The sequence below is a fragment of the Ictalurus furcatus genome, chromosome 21 (genome assembly GCF_023375685.1).
Source record: "Ictalurus furcatus strain D&B chromosome 21, Billie_1.0, whole genome shotgun sequence".
Lineage (NCBI taxonomy): Eukaryota > Metazoa > Chordata > Actinopteri > Siluriformes > Ictaluridae > Ictalurus > Ictalurus furcatus.
Window position 1 is genome coordinate 15,057,865 of NC_071275.1, and position 17,505 is coordinate 15,075,369.

At 39.6% G+C, this 17,505-nt stretch overlaps 2 protein-coding genes and 1 non-coding gene across 4 annotated transcripts in view; all 3 read right to left on the reverse strand.

Annotated features, from left to right (window-relative positions):
• The window catches only part of mapk14b (mitogen-activated protein kinase 14b), a 29,220-nt gene extending 22,524 nt beyond the window's left edge, over positions 1 to 6,696 (reverse strand). The window contains exons 1-2 of one of the 2 annotated variants that reach the window (XM_053653417.1): positions 6,309 to 6,696; positions 174 to 303 (exon numbers count right to left, since the gene is read on the reverse strand). In XM_053653417.1, coding sequence (XP_053509392.1) covers positions 174 to 303; positions 6,309 to 6,427 — 249 coding nt within the window. In that variant the 5' untranslated portion in view covers positions 6,428 to 6,696. The remainder of the gene's footprint in view (positions 1 to 173; positions 304 to 6,308) is intronic. The other variant, XM_053653416.1, reaches the window with a different exon arrangement.
• On the reverse strand, positions 1,020 to 1,125 carry LOC128625391 (U6 spliceosomal RNA). The gene has a single exon (XR_008388930.1). It is a non-coding gene; the product is annotated as a U6 spliceosomal RNA (small nuclear RNA).
• Positions 6,697 to 10,269: 3,573 nt separating the features above from the next.
• tmem167b (transmembrane protein 167B) lies at positions 10,270 to 15,014 on the reverse strand. The gene is made up of 3 exons (XM_053653419.1): positions 14,818 to 15,014; positions 14,079 to 14,210; positions 10,270 to 11,525 (listed from the first exon to the last, which is right to left on the reverse strand). Exons 1-3 carry the CDS (start codon positions 14,825 to 14,827, stop codon positions 11,443 to 11,445), a joined length of 225 nt encoding a protein of 74 aa, XP_053509394.1. The 5' UTR covers positions 14,828 to 15,014; the 3' UTR covers positions 10,270 to 11,442.
• Between the last annotated feature and the right edge of the window lie 2,491 nt (positions 15,015 to 17,505).

The following is a 17,505-nucleotide window of genomic DNA, read 5'->3' on the forward strand; positions in this document are numbered from 1 at the left end:
TACACATTATACTGATGTGTTTAAGAATTGAGTTAGACATTCATAACACTCATAATTAAATAAACACAGCAGGAAGTGGTGTCTTTGAGCACATGCACTTAAAGTACTACTATTTTTAACTCTGGCCCTGTTACGTTTCTACTTCTGTAACTGTGGCGAGTAGCGTAACTCACGTTCTCGTGCTTCATGTGCTTGAGCAGCCGCAGTTCTCGGTAAGTGCGCTTGGCGTGGATGATGGACTGGAAAGGTCGTGACAGCTTCTTCACAGCGACCTTCAGGCCCGTCTTTACGTCATACGACGAGCTGCAGAGGAGAACACAAAGTCACTGGCCTTATCTGTCACAAATCAGGATGTGCAAACAATTTATGCAGAGCACTGCGAGGACTTTGTGATTACTCTGGAAGGGCAGAGACAAAACATGAGTCATCTCTGAAAAGTACACTCGGGTTATTGGAGAACATACAGAAAGATCTTTTAGCAATTAAGGGAATACTCGCTGCGCATGTTGGACGGGATGGCAACCCTGAATCGGTCATTTTAAACCAGTGAAAACAACCTATTTAGAATAATACACTGTTTTAATATGTTTTGTTTTATGCCTAAAAACACCACAAAACTGCATAAAACAAATTTACACCTGCCGAGAACTATGCATATACTGTACATGGCGTGTAATTTGTAAACACAGCTAAGCACTCCCTTCCTATACCAAATAGCTAACTGGAAGGTTAACTCCAAGCAAACTAGCCTGACACAAAAGTGAGATTTCAGTATCAAGAGTCTCAATTTGAACTGTCACAATCTCAGTTGTTTACATTAATAACCAGGTAAAATATACTGTAATAAATAAACAAAACTGTTAGCTGAGTTAGCTCGCTAGGTAGCTTAGCAAACATGTTCTGCAGCTTTTTGGTGCAAACTAGCCAGGAACTAAAGCTAATGATTTAGCTAGCTAACAGCAGAGACACTATAAATAGAGAGAAGCCACTGCTAAAATATGAACGGAGCGTGTAACACTCAACATGGCGGCTGTATTGCAATTTTGCGTGTCATCCTAGCGCAGGGGCCATGCTAATCTTCTCTGTATCGTTTTTATAATTTTAGTATACGTGCTGAAGTCCCACCTATCCAGTAAAAACAGCCAACTGGTTTGTTGGTTAAGACATTACCAGAAAACAACTAGTGAGAAATAGGGCACTTTGCAATTTTTTTTTAAAGGTTGTTTTAGTCAAATACCAGAAGTTTTAGTCAGATTTTAAGAGCCATTACAAATGTGTCAAAATATCATCCTCACAATCTGTTTAACAACGCGAAACAACCGTTGCCAAGATGGCCGCCGACTGAACAGACTTCACTACGAGGACATCTAGTACTTGGCACTAAAATATTCTATGATATGATATGATACAACGTGAAGGCTGAACTGTATTAAAAATGAGTCAGATCAACATTCCAATCAGATGTGTTAGTAAATGACGAAGATATGACTCTTCTGTAATTAAAATGTCACCGTAATTACAATTAGCATCAACTGCTAACAGAATATCCACGGGCTCCACCACACTGTGAAACTTTTTTTTAGAACATTTCTGAAGTTTCTGGGTTATTTCATTTCTGGGTTATTTATATAGAATAAAAATGATGAACGTGGCCCTATTTAAACACAGCGCAAGCTCCCCGTTACCACATCGCCCTGTAATAATTTGCACATAGAACAGGATATGCTTGAGCCTATTTTGTAGTTTCAGAAACTGAAATCATTTGTAAACACTCCTGGGTTTTCGTGGGGAATTACAGTGCACTGAGGGGGGGGGGGGGGGGGGGATAAAATTTGCTAACCAGAATATGAACAGTATATGAATGTGAACTTCCGTTCACAATAATTTGCTTTAAGGAGAAATTAAATTCATGCTAAGCTAATCGTGTGTGGAATCCATGCAAAGCTAATCATGCGTGATCTCTGGGAACAATGGCTTGATAGTTACAATAGCACTTTGCTCTGGCGTGCTCTAAAAGCGAGTCAGTAAGGATTCCAGGACGTGTAACTAGGCCAAGCTCGTACAGATGGAGCAGACAAAAGGTAACAGCAGTCCCCAAAGACTGATAAACTTATTTAAAAAGCTGCAAGAGAAAGCACTGGCGAGTAAACCACACGAACCAATAACAACAAAGCATCTGTTTACGTGCAGTCTCCAAGTCCACTTAACATAATGCATAATCTGTATAAATATGAGGTTGGGCAATTCAGATTATACCACAGCAACCGCTGAAGCTCTGAATCTCGATCCTGATTGGTCAGAAGGTGCTGATCAACTTTCTATACCATCAGCTCTGAAAGAAGGTTTATATTAATGCACTAATATGTTGTGGGTTTATATTGACAACTTACACATGTTGACTTTTATGATAAAGGGGAAGAAAACGAGAGAGGATGGTGAGTGAATGACGGTTTATAGCGGCCATAACGAAACTGATAACAGGATGGAACTTGTCTCACCGGCAATGTTCTACAACATTAAATGTACCTATAAACAATTTTTTTTTAAAGTGTCGCTCATTAATAAATTCATTGTATCTGTTGCCATGGTATAAGAGGAATAACACACTTCAGGATGTGCGGTTATTGGAAAATAATTCGCTTCCAAGCACGAATAATAAATCTGCAAATCTTCTGTGTCCAAATAAATATAAACACTCTTGTAATGAATAAATGAATTAGGCTGGATTCACCATTCTTGCTGCATCTATGGTCGATCATGTGATTACTGGTGCACCAATTCCTATTATATTATATAATATTATATTATGTAAGTAGTGCACCAGTGATCACATGATCACCATAGATACAGCAAGCATGGTGAATCCAGCCTAATTAATTTATTTATTAATTACAAGTGCCTTTAAGTTTATTTAGATGCAAAAGAGAAATCTTTCATTTCCGCACCAGAGGAGTCAGCAATGTCTTATTCTGCTGCTCTACCTTGCTCCTTACACCTTATATAAGAGTAAATGTGACTCAGATCAGCCTCGCTGCACAGCCAAATCCCACTCAAGCACACTTACTTAAAAGCACGAGATGAGCGCGTTCCACACAAAGCCTGCGCTGTTACAGCACTGCCCTAAGATTTTCAGCAGTCAGACACACCAGGCTACGACATACACCATCTGTGCACGAACGGTTTGGAAACTGTGACTCAGATTAAGATTGTGAAACTCGGGAAACCACCAGGGCTTGAGGGACAGCTCCCATTTCCTTATCTAAGGCGAGGAACACTCTGTCACACGTTATGCAGTGCCTGAAGAGGCCAGGGTTTTAGACCAGATCCAGGACCAGCTTTCTGTGCGGTATTAGTTAATTGAACAGTGTGAGCAATGCAACAGGAAGCATTTTTCCAGCTTCTGTGAGTCAGGATTGTGGCAGCGCTCCTGAAAAGACAGACATGCAAATGTGCGTATGGAGAACTTTGCACGATAGACAGTCTCACCTGATTTTAAAAAACAAAACAAACAACAACAACATTTTAATACATTTTTAAAAAGCACAAACAGCTCCCAGTGCACTCCAGGGAGCAATAATCTGCAATAAAACAAAGTAAAAAAAAATCCCTTGAAGTTCCTGTGAACGACAGTACAAATTCATCCAGATGGCTTGGCCCCTGAACACGAGTAGCATTAATGCTGAATTTCCCGCCTGCTCGTGCCAGATCCAGAAAGACTGTGGTTAAATAAGAGCAAACACTCAGTACTGAGGAATGCTTCAAGCATCCTGCATACTGGTTTAACGTCGGAAACGTTCTCAGTGATTCACACACGTGAATAAAACGCTAACAATCGTTTCTCGCTCAAATCATTTTCGTTTCAACTCAAACACAAGACACACCTGTACCTGTGCTCACCTTCCCTACATCTGCACTTTCATTCCAGAAGATTCACAGCATTCAGGAAGTGGAAAGCATGTCACGGCACACTTCGCCCTCAACGCATGAGCGAGTTGCACAAAGGTTCTGCGCGCCTGAGAGAAAATACCTACAACGGCACAGAATTTTCCTTTCGACTCTGACTGGGGGGAAAAAAGAGCCACGCAAGAAAAACATCACCACACGTTTGCCCACCAACAACAGAGTGAAACGAGGACAAAAAAGCGCATGTCCCCTAAAACCGCACACACGGTAATTACCCTCATGGGTTTACACGAAGTTGCCTTTATTCTGCAGGTGGCTTCCTGGAGACTACAAAGCTCCAGCACTGAAAGGACTGAACCATTCAACCACAGCCACAGAGACTGATTTACCAAGCTGGCATTTCTATGGTGGGGCACAGTGATCTATTTATGCGCCGAGCACGCTGGAACAAGACGTTCCTGCATGTCTAATCCAAGTCTGACACTTTGCACGAGTGGAACAGAATAGACTCCTAATATCTGAACACGGTCCTGCGGTCCGCCTCCAAACAGCAGCGGCGTTGTAACAGCAGACTTTTCCGCACTGCTAGGAGCAATAAACAAAACCAAAACCCCCTGCTGCTCTCACATCCAGCTTGACTGATCTCAACCTGGACTTAAAGCAGCAGTTTGTCATTTTAAATCCTTCTGTTGCCTGTGTAGCAAATCACGATAACAATGCAACAAGCCTCCACCTTCACAAAAAAAAAAAACAAACCCGTACTCAGGAATTATGAGTTGCGTTTTTACTGACCAGCTGTGTTACGGTTGAGGGCGGGGCCTATTTCTGGGCCAGAAAAACAAGTTACGGTTATACTGTGCAATAACTCTGGTGCGTGATGTTCTAAGAAAATAATAATCGACTGAGTAGCGCGACGTGAAGCGAACATGCCGAAGATAATTATTTTCCGATGATATCATGTCCCGTAGTGTTTTATTCCACTTATTTTTACAATATTTATTTATTAATGAGCGTTATTAGTTTATATTAACATTGAATGGTGTGGAATGTTAGACAGGTTATTTCCTGTTATACCAGTTATGTTACAGCAGCTACAGTATAAAGAGTGGTTCCCTCATCATCCTCTCTCTCTCTTCTTTAAATTAATAAATACTTTCTGAGGATTCAAATGTGAGAATTCAACAGCTCTGTGGTTATAAATTATATCATGTTTTACCAATTAAACGACCAGATTATCCCACCAAGTCCGTCTTTAGATTTTTGACTATGTTCCTCCTCCTCCTGCTGTCTCCGAGTCTGTTTCACTCAGAAATATGGTCAGGTCATGAAATAACGAGCTCCAGATCATACACAGTCATTAAAGAAGCGTTTTGGAAGTTGTAGAAAGCTCTGCTTCCTGAATGAATTTTTTAAAAAATTTAATAAAAAACATTGACAAGCCATACCCTTCCCCTCAACTGACCCCTCCCCCTACTGAAATGACATAAACCTTGTTGTTGTGAATTATGTTTTAAAAAAAATTCTGGGCCAGAAAAATATAAACAGCAGCTTTAAATAAAGCGGTAAAACTTCTACGAGCTATTCTGTGGTGATAATGTGACTCAGGGTTTTTACAGTATCTTAGACAGTATATGAGGAAGAGTTGCATTAATGGGATGGAGGACTGCATTCATGTAAACACCCACACATGACATTCCCAACATATGATCACAGATTCTTCTGCTCACAGGTCAGGGATCAGAGATCTGTCATTATCACACACAAAAAAGAAGAAAAAAGATCACAATATCTTTTGCCTGGTAAAATAGCACACATCCCTGAGGGGAAGGAAGCCCCCATCAAGCATGAGTCACTAAAGCAGCAGTGAGGAGACCACCTAATCCTGGAAGTGTGAGTCAGAGACACGCTGGGTGACATCATCCTGTCCACCAAGAACACTGCATAGCATGTGTCTTACTAAAATGTCCACCTTATTCATACAACAAATGAAACCTGCACGTGAGGTGCAAACGCGCCTTTTAAAAATAAATAAATAAATAAATAAATAAATAAATAAGGGCTCACCCTCTTAATAACTTGTGCATGTTTACTGTAAACAAAAGAGCTACTATTGAAAGAGCTCAACAGATTCCAGGACTTGGAGGCAGGCATGCACTAAACCCAGAGCAGTGAAGAGGAATATATTAATGTTAATGCATGAATGTATGAATGTATTCGCGTGCATGATGAAGAGGATGAAAAGTGTGTCGATGATTGAAAACCCTGGTATTGATTTTTTTGGTGCACAAATCTACAGGACTAACTTTGAGCAAGTGTGCACGCGCAAACTAAAAAGACTTCACGAGCTCGGTTGTGCAACGCTAACGCAAAACACGAACTGCAGAAGAAAACAAAGTCATACTTACCACACAGATCCGTAAGCGCCCGAACCGACCGGAGCGAGGTTCTGGTACCTCTCAGGTACCTCCCATATGGTTTTGTTAAGCTCCTGTCGGTAGAAAGCGGGTCTCTGCTTCTGGGACATTCCTGCCGATCCTCGGCCCCCCTTCCTCTCCCAACAACGCGAGCTCAGTCCGGCTGAAAAACTTCTGCTCCCCCCCTCCCCTCTCCGCTGGCTTTCGCTTCCGGAACCGAAGACTCAAAAACAACAACAGCTCCAGAAATCAATATCAGTGCATGGATCTCTGCTGCAGGTGCAGTTTGTAATCGCAGAGTCAAGCTCGCGCTGATCCGCCTGCGAAGTCGCTGCGCGTGAAGCTCTTCTCGGTGTGAAGCTGCTTACTGGGGGAGAGTGTTCTTCATTCGTTGCTGCATTCAATAAGCAAACGAGACATGCTGTTACTTAGCGTTTTCAACATTCAGTTTAGGTGAAAATTCGCAACCTAGGGTTTTCTAGCTAAAACCATTGACACAACTAATGCACAACTAACTAATGCAACATTATCGCTACATTTTATTTAATTATATTATCTCTAACGCATTATAACACGTTATTTATCTCTCTTTTGTACTTTCTAGAAAACATGCGTTATATATATATATATATATATATAAATATAGTAGTACAATAGAGAGCTAATGTGTGTATATTTGGGGCACATGTTCGACTCACATATCCAGGGTCGGGGGTTCGATTTCCGCTGCGGCCCTGTGTGTGTGGAGTTTGCATGTTCTCCCCGTGCTGCGGGGGTTTCCTCCGGGTACTCCGGTTTCTTCCCCCAGTCCAAAGACATGCATGGTAGACTGATTTGCATGTGCAAAGTGTCCATAGTGTATGAAGGTCTGGGATTGTGCCCTGCAATGGACTGGCACCTTTATTAATTTAAAAAAGAGAGAGAGAGGATGATGAGGGAATGACTCTTTATGCTGTAGCTTCTGTAACATAACTGATATAACAGGAAATAACCTGTCTAACATTCCACACCATTCAATGTTAATATAAACTATTAACACGGATTAATAAATAAATATTGGAAAAACTGGCAAATTGCTGTGCACTTACAAATAAACATTAATTTTATATAATATCATTGTACAGGCTACATTCCACACATTCTTTTAGTTTGTTTGTTGTCTTTTTGGTTTATAGTTTCCTTACTTGTCCTGACACTGCTTAATATTACTCAATATTAAATGTACTCTGATACAAAAACAACGGTATTTTTTTTTTTTTTGGTACTGTTTTGTGAAAAGTCACCAATAAAGTGAATAGTAAGTAGAAATGTTAGTTTACTTTTTTCACAAACCTTCTTAAAGATTTATACTAGAATATTGCAAAGAGTCTCTTAAATCTTTCAAATGTGTTACTTAAATATTCATTTAGAAAAAAAAAGTAAACAAGGCATGCATTAAAAAAAGCCCCCTTTTCAAAACACTTTTGACATTTCGTGTTATTGAACACTGCACGCGTCCTCCTGTTTGTCGTCATTCTGTGAGCGCGCACGCGACTTGCGCGATCTCGCGTGGATTGGACGTGTGTGACTGAGAGAGCGTATAGAATGGAACATGATGTCTAAACAAATCAAGTGTGGGTCGCTGCAGGTACAGATATGGGCGTGGCTATTCCGCTCTCAGACTTTTTACTGACTGGTGTGTAAAGTTGTTAAAAAAACAAAAAAAAAAGATATTACCATTGTGTACATTTTAGTGTATCTTTACACACTTTTTACTGCTAAAGTGTGATTTTTGAAAGCATGTAAAGTCACCTTCTCTGATTTGTTACTTGTTTCCTTCAGCAGATTGATATCTTTGCTTGAACTGTTGTTTTGTACTTGTTTATCATCAGTGTTTTCCTACTCACATGTTATTTGTTCACATGTGACGTCCATCTTTACTTGTCCGCCCTCTTGTGGCAGCTCTGGGTATTACACAGTATGCAATCTTTAAAAAAGAAATAAATAAATACACTCAAAATTCCGACACGTCATACTGTACGTGTGGAGGTCCTGCTGTGAGCTGTAAATATATGTAGTCATATAAACACTCATCATGTCATTGAGGGTTGTGTAGTAGGAATTTGATTACAACCACGCCCCTTAGATGCAGTTTAGATCTGTGCTTAGACAGTGATTGCATTTCAGTGGAGCACTGCTGCAGGTCACACGGATGGAAATGAAATGCAGTGCAATGGAGAATCACATTCACTTCTGACATGAATCCGGGGTTTAATTCTTTTTTTTTTTTTTTTTAAAGCAATACCCTGCTGCTTGTTTTTCACTGAAGAAATAAAGTGACATTAAAGCAATGCTTTTCATCGTGGCATGTTTTCCTCAAATGAAAAGCAGACCAGTCTGTGTACTGATGTATTTCACATCTTCCCTGAGTGGGATTGCTTTTCTACTGCATCTGGCACAGAATCTTCTCCATACATATGCTTCATGTATTAGCACTTGGTGTCAAGATCATCCACACTGATAAATAAATAAATAAATAAATAAATATGCATGTATGTATGTATGTATGGGGTGCAGTTAAAAAAAAAAATTAAAAAGGAGCAAAACATTTTTTTAAAGTCTGGCAGTGCATAAATCTTTGGAAGTAGGATTGATAGTTTGTGTATAATAACACTTTTTGTGCATACAACTGTAACCTGATGATGAGAAAGAAGGACTGGTAGAGCTGTGCATCATGAGCTAATATAAATGTGACATTTATCCACATTGAGACGCCCATGTGTTAACTACCATGTAAAAAAAAAAAAACCCTAATAATAATAATAATAATAAACCCAAACTGCCAAGACATACAGTCACAATTCTTGTGCTATCAAACTGTCATTTTTACTTTTAAATTTTTATCAAAACCCCAAACATGCCTACATCTTCACAGCAGTAATAATCTCAGAGACTTTTCTCTCTTCTCAATTGGAATAAATGTGTGATATAAATAAGGAACTGTTTTGCAGCCAGGTCACATTCTACCACGATTCCTGTCGAGTTTTATTCCTCTTACACTACAGCAACGTTCCTATTATTACAATTATTTAATAAAGAATGACATGTCCATCCATCCATCCATCCATCCTGCTTGTCCTACACGGGGTCGTAGGGAGCCTGGAGTCTATCCCAGGAAACTCGGGGCACGAGGCAGGGGACACCCTAGACAGGGTGCCAAGACATCGCAGGACACAATCGCACACACTTTCTCACACTAAGGACGATTAGGAAATGCCAATCAGCCGAGCAACACGCACCTTTGGCAGTCCAAAGGTGCGTGTTGCTCGGCTGATTGGCAACCAATCAGATTACCTGGAGGAAACACCCAAATCACGGGGAGAACATGCAAACTCCGAGCACACAGGGCAGAGGAGGGATTTGCACCACCAACTGTGGCCAAACATGCTAACCACTAAGGCCCAGAATGACGTCCTATTTTTTTTTTTTCCCATTTCCAGTTGCATTTAATTTTGTGGAACGTCTATGAATCAAGTTAGTTCCTGTCATCACTTACATTATCTTGAAGATTTTAAAAAATAATAATAATAACAACAACAATCTTTTTTTTTTTTTTTTTTTTTAAAAGAAGCAACTTATCACCTAGAAATTGCAAAACACATCGTCCTCCTTCCTTACACTTTGCCGCAGCGGAAAACTTCAAGAAACCGCTTTACCTCTAACTGTTACAAAAGCACTGACATTGGAGACTCCTTCCATAAACATTAAATACTTTCCTTACGGCATGCGTCACAATCTCATCGATTATACATCTTTCTCTGATAAATACACTTTAATCCCTGTGAATTAGTCGTTATTATAGAAACATAAAAAAAGGGAGCTGCAGTCATGGAAAATAAATCAATCCTTCTGACCAATCAGAATCGAGAATTCAACAGCACTGTGCTTTAAAACAACACTTTGTGCGAACAGGTAAAGGGCTTATACACTTTATTTAATTCAATTTAAATACAAAAAAAAAGAACAAAAGGTACCAAAAACCTTCTGCTTGACAACCAGCATTAACGCTCCATAAAAACAGCAGTGCGCTGAGAGCCATGAGCAGGTTTACACATGTACACAAAATTTCATGAAGCGTGAGGGTCGAATCTGCACATCAGTGTTAAAACTACGACCACTTTGGCACTGACTATGCGAGAAGTGCTACGTGAGCGTGTATTCGTTCATAAGAGTCGGATTTGCAGGTAACTAAACAAGACTACAGATTGCTTGTTATTACTTATTGCGTTAGAAAAGAAAATCCCATCCCAATTTAAAAATTTTATTTCTAGTTTTAATATTATATTATTTACTTATATATATCTCATACAGTATATTTACAAATCCCAACCGCCATCACTTCACATTGCACTGATGTTGCTGTATTGTGGAATATCTATATTATAAATATGATATTTACACCACACAAAAGAAAAAAAAAGAAAAGAAAAGAAATCAGACTTGGTTGCACTAAAAACAATTAACAGGCGTGGGAGGAACGTTAACGTAACATGCAAATCCAAAAGCCACTGTGGGAAAAGTGTGGGCAAGTTTGAAATTCAGCTGAAGTGTGTATCATAAAGCAAAATGGACAACTGAAGAGGACTAGTACATCATGGCATCACTGCCACTGATGAGAAATATTAGGCTACATTTGTGACCAATTAGGAGAATTAATAACTCATGCAACCAAGCTACAGTCATATTAAGCAGTTTGCTTCTACAAAAATGAATCAATTTGCAAAAAAGTCAGAGAGAGAGAAAAGATAGTGTCTTTCATCATGTTTACACTGTTTCATGTTCAACCACATGACCGTAACCTTAAACCACCAAGTAAAGGTTAAATATTCATCCAAGTCATTTGTCCTTAATCGTATTTCTTGCTTTACGCTGATTTAGACGCAGCTCCCTCCAACTCGAGTCCAAGTCAAATAATCATATGGAGCCGGGACTGACAAGATGGTTACAACTTGAGGAACAGGTAGGAAGTAGGAATGTGGAGCAGTGTCTGTGTGTGTCCTGATGGTAGGATTCGCCTGTACGGTGTTTCCAATGGTACTCCAGGCCTCAACGACCAAACGGTGTCCACGAGGTGGCTCAGTCAGGGTCATTTCAAGAAGACCAGATAGAAGGCCATAAACAAACAGGAGAGCGCCACAGCGATATGAAGCCGGGTCCCGATTACTGCCGCTGGGGGGGGGGGAGTAAGGAGAAAAATAATAATATATCAGGTTAATAAACACACTTGAGTATGATGAATATGGTAACAGGTGAGGTACATGCCAAGGACAACACAAAAGAAGGTGCGAGGCTGCTTTTAGCGTATATGCTCCAATGAAGTCGAAGACATTTTAAAACATCCTGCTGTGAGAGAAAAGTATTTTTAGTCATAGTGGCATGTTTATCATGGTTTAGTCCTGAAAAGTTCATTGATTACGCGTTCACAACAGGACCTGTTTTCGGTTCTTTCAGGGTTTTGCAATTTGGCGATCCCAGAAATTAACGCGAAATCAAGCAAACTCCGCAACACATATTCGGAGGAGCTTGCAATTTTTGAAAATTACCGCAGATTTGGGCCAAGACGCATCACGTGACGTCATAACATCGCAACGTGCATTCAGCCAAAACCCTCTTCAATTCACGTGCGTCGATCACGAGTAGAGCTAAAAAGGTCTAAATACACATCACTGTGAAAGACCGTGCAAAAATATTTTAAGCAATTGCAATTTCGTCAATTTAAATAGTTTTTCGGCAAAAAAACCAAAACAAACAAAAAAAACTCTGCAAGTTTTTGAAAAATTAAAAGCCGCAGCAAAATCAAGAAATTTTGGCCGCGACAATCACTAAAAAAAACCCCTGCAAAATCCTAATTAAATGTACAGAGAGCAATGCTATCATTCAGGAAGATTCGCATTCCTCCCCTTCTCCAATTACAACCACGCCCATATGTACAGCCCAGAGCTGTGATTGAACAGTGACTGAATTTCAGTGTGGCATGAAAAAGTATATCCTGATTTCTTCTGTTTTTGTGTATTTCATACTAAATTGTTTCAGAAATTAAAACAAAATCTGAGATAAAACAAAGGCAACCTGAGTAAACACAAAATACAGTTTTTAAATGATAATGTTATTTATTGAAGCAAAAAAGTAATCCAATACCAACTGGGCCTGTGTGAAAATGTATTTGCCCCCATTGTTACTAATTCCCCAAATCTATGAAACTGCATTCATAATGGGGTTCAGCTGGACTAGACGCAACCTGATTATTGCAAACCCTGTTCAATCAAATCAACACTTAAATAGAACTTTTTCAACAGCATGAAGTTGGTTAAAAGGTCTTGCCCAGTAACACACTATGCCAAAGTTGAAAGAAATTCCAGAAATGATGACGAAAGTAATTGAAATCAGTCTGGGAAGAGTTACAAAGTGATTTCAAAGGTTCTGGGACTCCAAAGGACCACAGTGAGAGCCATTATCTCCAAATGGAAAAACTCGGCACAGTAGTGAACCTTCCCAGAAGTGGCTGACCTTCAAATTCCTTCAAGAGCACAGCAACTACTCATCCAGGAAGTCACAAAAGAGCCAAAGACAACATCAAAAGACCTACAGGCCTCTCGTGCATCAGTAAAGGTCACTGTTCATGACTCCACTATCAGAAAGACACTGGGCAAAAATGGCATCCAGAGTGGTGAGGCGAAAACTACTGCTAACACGTAAGAACATTAAGGCTCGTCTGAATTTTGCCAAAACACACCTTGATGATCCTCAAACCTTTTGGGAGAATGTTCTGTGGATTGAGGAGTTGGAAGTGGAACTGTTTAGAAGACAGGGGTCCCGTTACATCTGGTGTAAACCAAACACAGAATTCCACAAAAAGAACATCACACCTACAGTCAAGCATGGTGGAGGTGTGATGATGTGGGGATGCTTTGCTGCTTCAGGGCCTGGGCAAGTTGCAATAATTGAAGGAAACATGAATTGAAACTCAAGTGTAACTGGATTATGCAGCAAGACAATGATCCAAAACATAGGAGTAAATCCTAGTCCTAGAAGTAAGTGAAAGACTGATCTTCAGTTATCGAAAGCGTTTGGTTGCAGTTATTGCTGCTAAAGGTGGCACAACCAGATTAAGTTTAAGGGAGCAATTAGTTTTTCACGTGTTAGGTGTTGTATAACTTTTTTTGCTTCAATAAATTAAATAAATAAAAACTGTATTGTATGTTTACTCAGGTTGCCTTTGTTTTATTTTGTATTTCATTTGAAGATCTAAAACTATTTAGTATGAGATATACACAAAAGCAGAAGCAATCAGGACAGGGGCCAGATACTTTTTCACAGCACTGTATATAATCTAAACTAAGGATGAAAAATTCAGGAAGACATTTTGCTAAGAAGTGTTAAAATGTATGAAGACTTTGGGACATCCTGTATTGTAATGCAGTGGCATGGGCTTCTTCTAAAGGTGGACCACGCTCAGATCTGACACGAGGTTAGATTTTCAGCGCTCGTCATCTTGTGTGGTACGTTTTCTCCATGTTACTGTTGAAAAGCAATACTTTATGTATTTTCTTTTTCCTCCGCCGGTGTGATCTCACTTCACTCTGGCATGAATCTTATCTTCTCGTCTCGTCTCTTCTCCATTGCCACCCACTGTCACACGACACCATCAAGATTGTTCTTCTCCCATGTGAAAGTTCAAACCATATCTTCCCTTGTCAGGATGCAAAAAAAAGAATCGCTCACCTTTATAGAAAACACCCCACACGCCTTTCTTCTCAGATAAGAGCCAGCTGTTGAGGCGAGGAACCTTCTTCAGGTACGCACAAGTACAGATGAAGAGAAGTCCAAACACAACAATGCCGTCAAAGGAGTACACTAATAAAGAATAAAGAGAAATAATGCGTAATCTAATATCATGACAAATGCATTTATTTAGATTCATGGAACAAAGTCTAAGTTAATTACATGGTAATTATGAAAGCAGCTGAGAGCGACATGATTATATTCTACAGCTCATAATTAACCTACTGCTCAAATATATCGGTTTATTTTGAGAATACTGCTGGTCAGAAAGGAAAACAGGCTTTCTAGTCAATTAAAAGTCTATCTATAGAGATAACTAGCATAGCTAACGTTCATTAGCTAGCTGTTTACATTGTTGTCCAGATGACGTGTATGCTCGCTCTCTCTCTCTCTCTCTCTCTCTCTCACACACACACACACACACACACACACACACACACACACAAAAATAACCTGCCTGTTGCCGCCCAAACAACTAATTTATTGCTCATTATCTGAATTGTGAGTGTGAACGCTACGCAAACCAGAGTCTAAATTCAGCCACGTCCACAGAAGAGTTAGCTAACAGGCTAATGTTAGCTCGCTAGCTCTTTAGCCATGTAGCTAGCCCGTACCGTGATGGCCGCTTCTCCTATAGTGACAGCTGATTAATCGATTGCTGTCATGTTAGCGGACCTACCGTTCGTCATGATGGCAGCGTTTAGTTCTCCAATGAGAATTTTTTTTTTATTAATAAATAAGTCAAACCGAGATGTAAGAGAGACAGCTAACTGGTTTCTATTTTCCACCCATAATAAGCGCCCATTCCAAATCAGCAGAAGAAACAAGGCTGAGACTTCCGGGAAGACGGAATTGTGGGAAAACCACTTCTGCTGCGGCTTCTTCTTGTTGTTAGTTTGATGGCGGTTGATAAACAGCAGATTGGTGAATTACCGCCACCTTCTGATATGGAATGTGCATATCACAGGGCGGCTGTGGTTCAGGTGGTAGAGCGGGTTGTCCACTAATCGTAGGGTTGGCGGTTCGATTCCCGGCCCACGTGACTCCACATGCCGAAGTGTCCTTGGGTTATCTGTGACATACTGGAGTATTATCCAACTGAGCTTCTCTGTCTTTCAGGTTATAAGACATCCTTGCTGAAAAAAAACCCCAAACCAGATCCCACTACAAATACCATTACAAACCATTAAAACCATTACCTTTATCATTACATGTCCAGGGTTGGGGATTCGATTTCCGTCGCTGCCCTGTATGTGTGGAGTTTGCATGTTCTCCCCGTGCTGCGGGGGTTTCCTCCCCCAGTCCAAAGACATACATGGTAGGCTGATTGGCATTTCCAAAGTGTCCGTAGTGTATGATTGTGTGCCCTACGATGGATTGGCACTCTGTCCAGGGTGTACACCACCTTGTGCCCTATGCTCCCTGGGTTAGGCTCCAGGTTCCCCGTGACCCTGTAGGATATGCGGTATAGAAAATGGATGGCACCAATAACCAATTGCTGGAGCTCCATTGTGGGAGGGGCTGAGAAGGGTCCGCTGTCATTATACAATACGAGACCATCCTCTAGAGGCGAAATAAACACTATCACTGACAAATTTTGTTGTTATTTGAAGTGTTTTTTGATTCATTTTGGGTGTCTCTATTATTTGTTATTTGGAGTGTCACTGTTTGGATGTGTATCTTTTATTTACTTTAATATTTATTTCATAAAAAAGTAAAGTGCATTTTCATGGTATAGCCTGTACTGTTTATTTTTATAATAAAGTTCAGCAATATTTTTACTTTGAGTGTTAAGTTTTCATTCACTATTCAGTACTTTTAAAAAAACTATCGGTTGATTACTCGGTTATCGGCAGGTACCGCCCAACTTAGATATCGATAAAATCTACTATCATTCAACCTCTACTCTGTTCAGTTGTCTTTTTTCTGTAAATTTCTGTATATTGGCTTGTGTTGAAAGCATTATAAAACCACCATGCAGTTCAACATTTAGAGGTTTATATTATAATTTACATAATACAGCATTGAAATCAAAGCAGCATGCAGCTGACAAACAAAACAAGAAGCGTTGTGTTCTCTTCATGCTTAATCATGCTTTAAGGACCCTGGCAAGACCATAGACAGCTTTCCTGGCATAAAGACAATCACATACGGTGGAGTCAGCTGTCATCTGCTTGCTTTTGCAACCCCCTGTTTCAGTGTGTATGGCAGTTTGCCCAGGTGCGTCTGTCTTAGTCTGAGCTGGATCTACGTGAGAGCAAATCCAATGTCCCTGCATTAGGTGCTCAATGTCACTGCTGTACTGTATGTATACAGAAAGGCCTATAAAAGGAAAAAAATCAATACATTTAAATTATTGGTTATTACATAGAATATATTAAATTGTCAGGGTGAATTGTATCTGAAATTTTATTAAGTACACAGGAAAATGTATTAATAAAGGACCCTGAATTAGTGGTTATAGCCATGCTTATGTCTCTAAAATAAATCTGCAATCTACCAATCTATCTATAAATCCATACATTTGATTTAAAGTGTTAATTTAAAGATGCCTGTCCACCTGCAGTCTACCATCTGCTCTGTCTTAAATCTGATCAAGCCCCATTTCATTCTCTGCCAGAGGTGTGATTAGCTGGCTAATGCCGTTACGTGCATCTGCTGGGTAAAAATTCTACTCAAACCCTTCACTGGATTTTCAGCAGGTGTGTGTGTTTGTGTTTGCTCTAGTGTCTACCATGTGCTTGAGAGTAACCAGCTCCTTACTGAAAAAGAGTATGTTGCTGTACTTCGTACCTCAGGTAAGCATGTTTATGATCCACGCTGATCTGCATTATGCAATGAAATTCAATCGGGTGGTTAGAAGAGGAAGAAATTGGGAAGAAAATTGGTATCATTAGCATTTGTGCATCTGTGAGGCTAATTTCCCAGAGAAAATGAACTGATAATTGAATAATAATAGACAAACCTACAGGCATGTAGTATAGTTTCCTGTCTCTGTTCACTTAGTTGAATTGGCTAGTGTAAAGTGGCTAAACCAAAATAAGTAAACTAATGTATATATCAGACCCGATGTCTGATATTATGTAAAGAACAGATTTATCATGTTTAGCATATGGAAACAGGTAGAACTCATATTAGGGCAGATTTTAGGTCTAGATTTTACAATTATTAAAGTTTTTTTAATTAGTATAGTTTTATAAATTATTAAAATAAACTTGCATTGTTTGCTATTTCAATCTTCAGAAGTGGAATACACATTGTACAGTAATTGTACTTCATTACTATACTTTAGTCTTATTTTGCCATATTTATACTTTCACTTTAGTATTATTCATATGTAATACATATACTGTTACTTATTACGTAA